We start from the raw sequence: 9579 nt of genomic DNA on the forward strand, positions 1-9579 counted from the left end.
CTCACAGGCTACGCGAGGTGCTCGATGCTAAACCGAGCCGAACATCTGTGCAACTCTCGGTTTAGCATCGTTACAGAACCAAAACACTTTAAGGGGCCGTCCAGACGGGCGAAAACGTAATTTTTTTCCGTCTTCCTCGGCATTGTTTCAAGAATATTTGCATCTAGACGGATCCACCGAAAACGCTGTAGTTCATATGCCAGGCCTATAGGTGCCGCTTGACATACACCAAAAACGGGACGGAGAGACACTCTGAAAGTAAACACCACTGAATCCGGCGATCTCTCCCTCCATACAAATGCTGGTTGTGATCCAGCTCCGCTGGACTTTCAAAAAAGGTAAAGGTGATGCCAGCTGTAAATGACTTAAATTATTATGAAACAGCGTCGCTTTTATACACGATTTTAGGATGAAACTCTGAACAACTGAGCAAAGCATCAGTTACCATGGTGATGTAGCTTGGTTAAAAGAGAGCAACCTTTGTAGTACAGGGAAGCCTGGCTTTAGACTCAACATAGCTCACTAACCCACTATACTCGCTTCGCAGTACACCCCTCTGTGTCTTTACGTCCCCTTCTATTGTGTTCTGTGCACAGTCTTGTCTCCTGGTTTAGCAGTCACAAACACCAGGAACTTCTGACAGGTTGAAAACATCACCACAGAGTATGTCATCAAGTGTAAGAAACTAAGATTGATATAATTGAAATTACTGAATGGGCTTCATGTGCATGTGGCTATCCTGGGCTCAGCTGGGCTACCATAGCACAGACTGTTAATGCCTACTGGCTTTATTAGGAACCATCAGATTCAGGCTACTGAGTGGCTCTAAGAAGTGGTTCTTTCATTACTCTTTCAACTCCCAAAACAATTTGTTCTTGCCATCTATAAAGTACATTTAACATCTGAATAGGCGCTCTGTAAAAATGTTTATTTTTTTTCTTATGCCCTCTCTCCAGCTACTGTGAAGAGATGGAGTCCAAAGGCCACAGATGCAGAAATAGAGAGTGTGATTCAGAACCACCTTCAACATGCCCCAGCAAGGAGCGGGGGCAAGGGGCAGACCCCCACAGGACTGCAATAAAAAGGAAGTCAATAAAACATTTGTTCCACATGTTCGTTTTTTATTCAAAATATTGATAACTCGTTACATATATCTGGTCCTGAATGCTGTCTTTTTTTTTTTTTACCTGAGATTAGTCCATGTACTACTTGTATTTTACAGAATGGGTGAACATTACTCGAGTATTTTTAACTTTATCACAGGTGAGTTTACTATGAAAGTTTTAACCAGGTTCACCATTCCTGTGATATTTTAAGTTGGCAAATGTGAAATTTGCTGGTGTTGTCTATTGGACTTTTTGACCTCTTTGCATTTTAAGGAATTTTTTGCTGAAATTGATAGATTAGAAAATAGTTGTAGATTGGAGCATTGAGAAGTGCACATGTATACAGCACAAGAGCTGTGCTTCTCATATAATGTATGGATGTGGTAATGCCAGTTATGTAGGCACTAGTTGAAACTCGATTTAGGTAAACATATTTTTAAATGCAACACATTACATGTGTATTTTGACAAAGGTTGATATGCCGTCGAAACGACGTTGAAATGACGTCGACCTGCCTGACCGACGTTGATTAGACGTCAAATAGACGTCAAAATGTTTGCTGGGTTATCATACACGTTTTCTGTAAGCTATCTACAAGTTGTAGAGTTAGAACAGTTTCTCACTTAAGTCGTCCTGTAAAGACTGACTAGTGAGTAGATGGGTCTCACTGTTCGCTGTGATGGTGTTTAATGTCCCCGACAACCTCTGTAGTCTCAGTTAGCCACTTGTTAGCAACCGCTGTTTTTATGAAACACAAGCCAAGGACGTTGTAACCCTTTATAATTAAATTGTGGGACATTTAATGGTGTATTTTATGCCGCAGAACAAAATGTGGCTAGCAAGGCTTGATAGGCTAATGACTATGCCAGCTCTGTTAGCTTAAACTACTGTTAATAAATGTTACTTTGGGCTTCCTAAATGATCCTTGTATTTACTTTTATTTAAATAACAATGTCAATGCGTACTATGGTCAGTAAAACTACTTAACGTCATGGTTTTAACTGCTCATGAACAGGGTCAGCAGTGTGTAGCGGTACATCAGCCTCCAGATTTAGTGTGTTAGCAGGTCGCTGAGCTGTTTCCGTGAAATCGACTCATCGACTTCGTTTCTATTTTTTGCTTCAGTTTTTTCCCGCTACTGCTCCCAAACATATCTGTCCGGGATCACAGCAGGTCACAAGCCAGCTATCATGAGGAGGAACAGGTCGGCAGGTTTGTCTTTATTACCTGTTGCTCGGTGGAAGACTTTATTTGTAAAACCGTTATTAATGTCATCGCTCGACATGTAATCTACTAATTCTTACGACGAGGATGTTGTGTCCTCAACGGGGGATTAGCTCAAATGGTAGAGCGCTCGCTTAGCATGCGAGAGGTAGCGGGATCGATGCCCGCATCCTCCAGCGACACTTTTGACTCTTACACCGCTAACTTCATCTTGAAAGAGACGGTAAATGTCGTGTGTTGAGACATGTAAAGATACATTTAGCATACACGCCTCCATTTTGTGTATTTGAGGCTGAAACTGACGTGTAGGTATGTTAACTTTGCCACGTGTTGCTTGTGTTAGTTGATACTCTTGCAGAAAACAAGTTAATAGTTTCATTTTCTATGCCAAGAGTATTGAACGTCAGACCGGAAGTTTCCAAGACATGCTTTACTGGAATCAAAATGTTGAATTTACGTCATTGAATGTGGCTGTTGCACATTAGTATTAATGCTATTTCCAGGTCACAGTGTACTTTGTTAGTCTGCAAACTTAAAATAAACACCAAATGTCTACTGATGCAACACAACATGTACAGAAAGGTGTACTTAACACCAAACATTAAGACGATTAATAGAAATGTGCAGTTAGAAATATGTTATAAAGACAGTGGAAAAGGAGAATCAAAAAGAAAGACAGACATTAAGACGAATAAAACAAAAACAAAATGACGCTTAAATCAGGCCTGCAGGCAGTATCTTATCCGTATTATGGTCGAAGTTTAAGCAGTTAAGTTGAATCATAGGTTTAATTTCACTCATCCAAACAGAGAACAATTTAACTGGATGATTATCTGGTAATATATTTTATATATATTATCATCCAGCAGGTGGCGCTGCTGCCGCCTTGCTTCATTTTGATGAACTGAATGCAGCTTCTCTAGCTTTTCTCTACAATTCATACGAGCATCAAAATGCTGCACAAAAGATGCTGAAACAGCATCACATTACAAAAACACATTTTTACAAAAAAAAAAGACAATCAACAGCCTCAGATGACAAGTTCTGTACAAACCTGCAGTCATTTAGTAAAGACGTGCACAAGTGAAAACAAATGTGTAAAATATTATTTTAGTCTGTTCAAACCTGCAGCATTGCTTCATGTCTGCCCTGTCATTTACACCAGGACTCAGATTTTAATCCAATCCAGATCATTACACAATATAGAAGTATAGTATATATAATGTAATAAAGCAGTTTAACATTAACATAAAATAGTATGGGATGTAAAATACACACTGGAATGTAGTAATATATCTATATATAGCACAGTACAGCACACCACCATTGAATATAAGTATCATGTAATATCTAATAAATATATATATATTTAAAAATAAAACAAGTATGATACTTGCATACTCTTGGCTGGAAACATATGGGAAGTTGTACCTTTACAGGAATGATGTGAGTACTTTGTCCACTCTCAGTGCAAATGTCAGATACAGTAGTGGTGAGTAATTAAGTACATTTAGGCTACTTAAGCAATATGCACTACAAATCTGAGGTACTATTACTTTACTTTTATACTTTATACATTTCAGAAATATTGTCCTTTTTACTTTTTCTATCTAAAAGCTGCAGCTAGTTTTTTTATACAGTTATTTTACAATTTGAATAAAACATAGGCTTACACAGAATTGTATAATATATAATAAATATATTGAAATATATTTGAAAATAAAACAAATATCATACTTGCATACTCTTGGCTGGAAACATACAGGAAGCTTTACTTTAAGTAAAAATATGTAATTAGGAATATGTACATTATGTCCCTGTGACTGACTATTAGATTATTAATACTCTGTAATACTTGTGTACTTTTGCTGCTAAAACTTTTAACTACATGAAGCTGATAATGCTCCTGCACTTTAAATTAAGTAAAAGATTCAATGCAGGACCTTAACTTTCATTATAGTTTTTCTACACCGTAGTATTCCTACCTTTACAGGAATGACCTGAGTACTTTGTCCACTCTCAGTGCAAATCAGATACAGTAGTAGTGAGTAATTAGGTACATTTAGGCTACTTATGTACTGTGCATAAGTAGCCAACAAGTACTTTTACTTTACTTGAGTACTTTCAGAAATGTTGTACTTTTACTTCTTTAGCTGACAGCTGTAGTTACTTTTCTTATTAAGTTTTTACATTAAACTACTCAGCAGTATTTAGATTACTTAAAGTACTTCTATATTAACCAGTTACATACTAAGTACTCCTGATACTTGAGTATTTTTAGTAAAACCTGCAGCTGCCTGTCAGCCATTTATGTTTTTTTGTTTTTTTTTCTTCTTCTGCCAGAGTTGAGCTGCAGGACGGGACGGGCCTGCACTCGATCAGCAGTCTGACAGGAAAATAACCAAATAAGGCCCGAGGAAGTGATGACGGCCTGGACGACCTCCATGTGACGTAGACCTTGAAAAAACTGATCTGGGCCGTGACGTGTCGCCGGGGTTTCCGGCCATGGCGGCTGGTTATGGTCCGTGTGCGCCGTGTACCGGCCACAGTCCGGCCGACAGAGAAGACCCACCGAGCCGGACTGAAGTCTGGACTCTACCGGATCGTTCACGCTCCAAAAACCGCCGCACAAAGAGCGCAGAGAGCACCGGAGCGTCCGTGTACCGGCCGGGCTGCACGCTCACCTCTCTGACCAAATATGGGCTTACCGCCTGCCATATTTGGGAATGTACGTCACGCAGGAGTCTTTATAAAGCCGGGAATCCTCATTGAAGGAACTTGACAGAGCTCAAGTTCAAGTTGTCACCGTCCACACGTGAAAACACCAACCGGATACAAACATCTGATGTTGTTTACTTTCCCCGATGACTTCTGTCACAAAGATCCTAAAATCATAACTGAAACATCTTCTGAACCGGGACCGCCGGACCAGCGTTGGCTTCCCCCGAGAATCACCGCCCCAAGCAGCCGCAGCAGCAGCAGCAGCCTCGGCCCGGCCAGACCGCCTCTCCTCGGGGTTCAGAAGCGGAGACCAACTCGGTCCCCGTGCAGGAGCAGCCCGGCGCTCAGGAGCTTCAGGAGCGGTTGAGCTCCACACCCGCGACAGCCTCTCGCTCTTCTTCCTCTAAAGAGATGGCAGCGACCAAAGCGGAGCTTCTCCTGCCCACCCTGCAGATCTCCGACCCTCTGAGCTGCTTCCAGCAGCCTCTCTCCCCGCTGGACGGTTACTCGAAGCTGGAGGAGCTGCAGATGCTGCTGCAGAACGCCGCGGCCGGAGGCTCACTGCTGGCCGCGTCGGCAGCGGAGGGAGCCGGGCTGCTGAGCGGAGAGCCCGGGGAGTACGGAGGTGAGAAGCGGGCTGTGCCGGCGGGGGTGGTTGGGGGTGTTTTGCAGAATGTTTAGAGGAGACGAAAAGTGCCAGACAAATGTACATGAAAACCCGTAAAAGAAACAAGTGCTTAATGTTGTTTATTATGCTCCTAAAATCATGATTTAATGATCAGGTTGAGGGTTTAATGAGGGATCCTGCATGGTGAAGGGGAGCTGGCATTTAGACTTTATTATAGGAGCAATGTAGTTTTGTAGAAGAAATTAAAACTCAGAATTTTGTTTACAATATTAATGAGGTAATAATACAAACTCAACAAAGAGAGTTTGTTTATCTAGTTTGCATAAGCATAAAAAAAATTAAAATAAAATAAAATTTCCTCCCAAAAACTACATAGTGCACCTTTAAGCTGTTTAAGGTGTGTTTGACTGATTAATAATTAATTTCTGAGCTAATAAACCAGGTAAATTGAATGCAATTAATGTCTAAATACCAGAGCTCCCTTCACCTGTAACAGTAATCTAACACTATTTTAGTGATTCTTAACAGTTATGTGGATACAAGCTCAGAATGTGGAGACTATATCATGTAAAATATAATATTTTCTGAAATTATAAACATGTTTTCTTCAGATCAGCCTGTCTTTAAGGACACACTGACACTGAAAAGCTTTAAACAACATTTAAAATTAAGATAAATAAGATGGGACGTTGGATTATTTGTGTCAGTTTAACAAAAAAAGCAGAATCAGCTGAGTCACTGCAGCCAATCAGATCAGAGCCAACTTCCCTCTCAGGTGTTTCAGGTATGATGGAGCAGGTGTGACTCGTCTCTGACCAGTTCTTCTTCTCTTGTTCTCTCTCAGACTCTCTCTCGGAGATCCCGGACCTGCAGAGTTTCCCCCCTCTCACGCCCCGCCTCACCCCTCTGGCCTACAGCGGCCGCTTCACCTTTGAGCCGTCAAACGCTGTGTCCAGCAGCGGTGGCCTGTGGGCGGAGCCTCTCCTCAGCCTGTTTACTGGGTTGGTCAGCATGGCGGCTCCCCCCCCTGCATCCTGCAGCCTCTCCTCCTCTTCCTCATCAGTGACATCATCAGTGACATCATCATCACTGTCCCAGCAGAGCCTCGGCTCCATCCAGATCAGCTGTGGCGGTGGTGACGTCGCATCAGTCTTCTCTGCAACGCAGACATACACCGCCGCCGGCTCCGACCTTCCCCTCCCCTCCTCTGACTCCCAGGCCTTCCAACCACAGGGCCCCCCTCCAGCCTACCCCACCTCCACCTCCAGGCTCGGCCTCCAGCCGCCCTCCATGGTGGTGCCGATGCTCCCAGACTACCTGCTGTCACAGCAGCCACAGGACGGCGAGCTCGGGCTGAGTCAGGACCAGAAGCCTGTGCTGTCACAGAGCCTGAACCTGCCATCATCACAGCCTCCGCTCACGCCGCTCTCCACCATCAAAGCCTTCTCCACACAGATCCAGCCTCAAGGCTCCGCCTCTGGCCCCAGCTACCAGACCCAGTTCACCAAAACCAACCGGATCAGGAAGTCTACCGCAGGCCGGCAGTGCAAGACGCCGCCACACGAGCGTCCATACGCCTGCCCCGCTGACGGCTGTGAACGCCGCTTCTCCCGCTCTGATGAGCTGACGCGTCACGTGCGCGTGCACACGGGCCAGAAGCCGTTCCAGTGCCGCATCTGCATGCGAAGCTTCAGCCGCAGCGACCACCTGACCACACACATCCGCACACACACTGGCGAGAAGCCGTTCGCCTGCACCGATTGCGGACGCAAGTTTGCCCGCAGTGATGAGCGCAAGAGGCACTCAAAGATCCACCAGAGGCAGCAGGAGCGCAAGACTGACAGGAACTCCTCCCTCTCTGCTCCCATCTCCATCAGCAAGCCCCCCGCCTACCCCTCTCCTCCCACCTCCTCCCCCTGCTCCTCGTACTCCTCTCCCGCTCAGGGTTCCTCCTCCCCCGCTGCCTCGCTCTTTCCCACCTCCACCTTCTCCTCCCTCAGCATGCAGGCCGCCTCGCCCTGCTTCACCTCCTCCTCGTCACTGTCACATGTCTACACCTCCTCTCCGTCCCCCCACCTCTACTCCTCCTCCTGCTCCTCTCCGATGGGGAGTCCTCAGTCTGAGCTTCACTCGCCCCACAGCTCCAACATCTGCTGAGAGAGAGGAAGTCCAAGGTCCAGTCGTGACCTTTGACCTCAGACTGAAACTCAGCCTTTAACGTGAACTCACATATCAGACCGTCCGCAACGAACTGTGGAGGAGGGAAACACCTCGCTGAACGAACATCTAAAAACTGTTTACAGACTCAGCTTCTGGTTCATTTCTAGCCTTTTCAGCCACCGTAGTTGATGTACAAACACCGCGACAACGTCTGTTGAGTTGAGTTAAAAATGACGTGCTGGACATGAACTTTAACCTTCAGCAGTGAGAGAAAAACTGACTTTGCAAAACTCTCAGCACCAAACTTCATAGGGAAAATTGCTGAATTTAAGAGTCTTCCAATCCACTGATTGAAAAGAGAGTTTCATGTATGAATGAGTGTAAATACGAGTATTTTTGTAAGTGGAATGTGTGTATATCACGTTTACATGTATTGTGTACATGAACATGTACATAGTTTTTACCTACTGAGTAGGTTCTGGGACTTTTGTATGTTTACATGCAGGTCAGTGTTTGATTTTATACTGAACATGTTTCCTCTTTAAAGCAAAGAGTTACAAGAATAAAAAGTCCTGTCAGTACTTTTATTTCTGACTCATACTTTATTACTTTATTCACACGCTGAATTGTGTCTCACAAAAATGAACCCTTCAGCTAATATAGAAAATGTGAGTTTGAACATTGAAGGTGACCTGACATATAAGTAAACTCCAGCAGCTGTAGAAGACCATGAGATATAGGTGAAAGCCCCAGCATGAGTGAGTAAGGGGACAATGAGTTGAGATTGAGTTGTTGACCTAAAGTTTAGAGACCAAAAAACTTTATTTAAATTAAATATTGATTTAAATCAGGAACTATGAGATCAAATATTAAGTCAAAAGGATTACAAATCAGATCAGACATTCAATGCCAACTTAACTATACATATACATCTATACATATACATAAACACAAGTTTACAGCTTTTATTTACTTTAACAGAAGAAGAAGAATCTGAGATAAAAATAATAATAGTTTTCATATAGAAAAAAAGTTTTATAGGTAAAAATGAAACGTCAAAGATCAGAGGATGACACACTCCCGCTGTACTCTGGCATTCATGTCAGCAGTAAATCCGCTGTGTGTGTGTGTGTGTGTGAGAGAGAGAGAGAGAGAGACAGCCAATGGGATCAGACTTTGTCCAGCCAGCTCTCTGCAGGGAAAAACAACACGGCTTTAGCCCAAATATGGTGTTTCCTGCTGCTGCAGCGGACGTCCTGCCGCCCAAATAAGGAGCTTCCTGCTAGTGGGACACCAAGACGGTGTGTGTGTGTGTGTGTGTGTGTGACGTAAGAACTAGACGGACAGGGACGGCAGGTCGGACTGGAATTAGTGTGTCTGTCTGTGTGAGTGAGTAAAAGTACTCCAGCTACAGAGTAGACTATCTGCAGTCAAATCAAAGTCCTCATAGTTTCAGTTTCTGGCGTCAGGCACCAACATGTGTTTCAACTTGATGAATCAGTGAGAAAAATCCCCAAACTTAAACAAGGAGTTATTTTCTCAAATGTAGGCGGAAGAAAGAAAGAAAGAAAGAAAGAAAGAAAGAAAGAAAGAAAGAAAGAAAGAAATGTAATGAAGCTAAAAGAGGATAATACTAAACAGGCTTTTCATGAAAGTGGCCATATTCATTATTTACTTCCTGTTGAAGGTGTAGTACATATGTATGTACCATTTACCTCCAGCTGTCTGATAAATGTAGGG

At 43.5% G+C, this 9579-nt stretch overlaps 1 protein-coding gene across 1 annotated transcript; it reads left to right on the top strand.

The window, feature by feature from the left end:
- Positions 1–4588: 4588 nt before the first annotated feature.
- On the top strand, positions 4589–8426 carry LOC311268956 (early growth response protein 1-B-like). The gene is made up of 2 exons (XM_084372939.1): positions 4589–5676; positions 6524–8426. Exons 1-2 carry the CDS (start codon positions 5463–5465, stop codon positions 7834–7836), a joined length of 1527 nt encoding a protein of 508 aa, XP_084229065.1. The 5' UTR covers positions 4589–5462; the 3' UTR covers positions 7837–8426.
- Positions 8427–9579: the final 1153 nt, after the last annotated feature.

The sequence above is a fragment of the Pagrus pagrus genome (assembly GCF_965226575.1).
Source record: "Pagrus pagrus genome assembly, chromosome: 14".
NCBI classification, from domain to species: domain Eukaryota; kingdom Metazoa; phylum Chordata; class Actinopteri; order Spariformes; family Sparidae; genus Pagrus; species Pagrus pagrus.

What these genes read in the sequence shown, in the direction of transcription:
- LOC311268956 (XM_084372939.1), top strand. Translation starts at nt 5,463, where the DNA reads ATGGCAGCGACCAAAGCGGAGCTTCTCCTGCCCACCCTGCAGATCTCC. An exon ending in AGAGCCCGGGGAGTACGGAG is followed by an intron (nt 5,677 to 6,523) that starts GTGAGAAGCGGG and finishes GTTCTCTCTCAG; the next exon opens with ACTCTCTCTCGGAGATCCCG.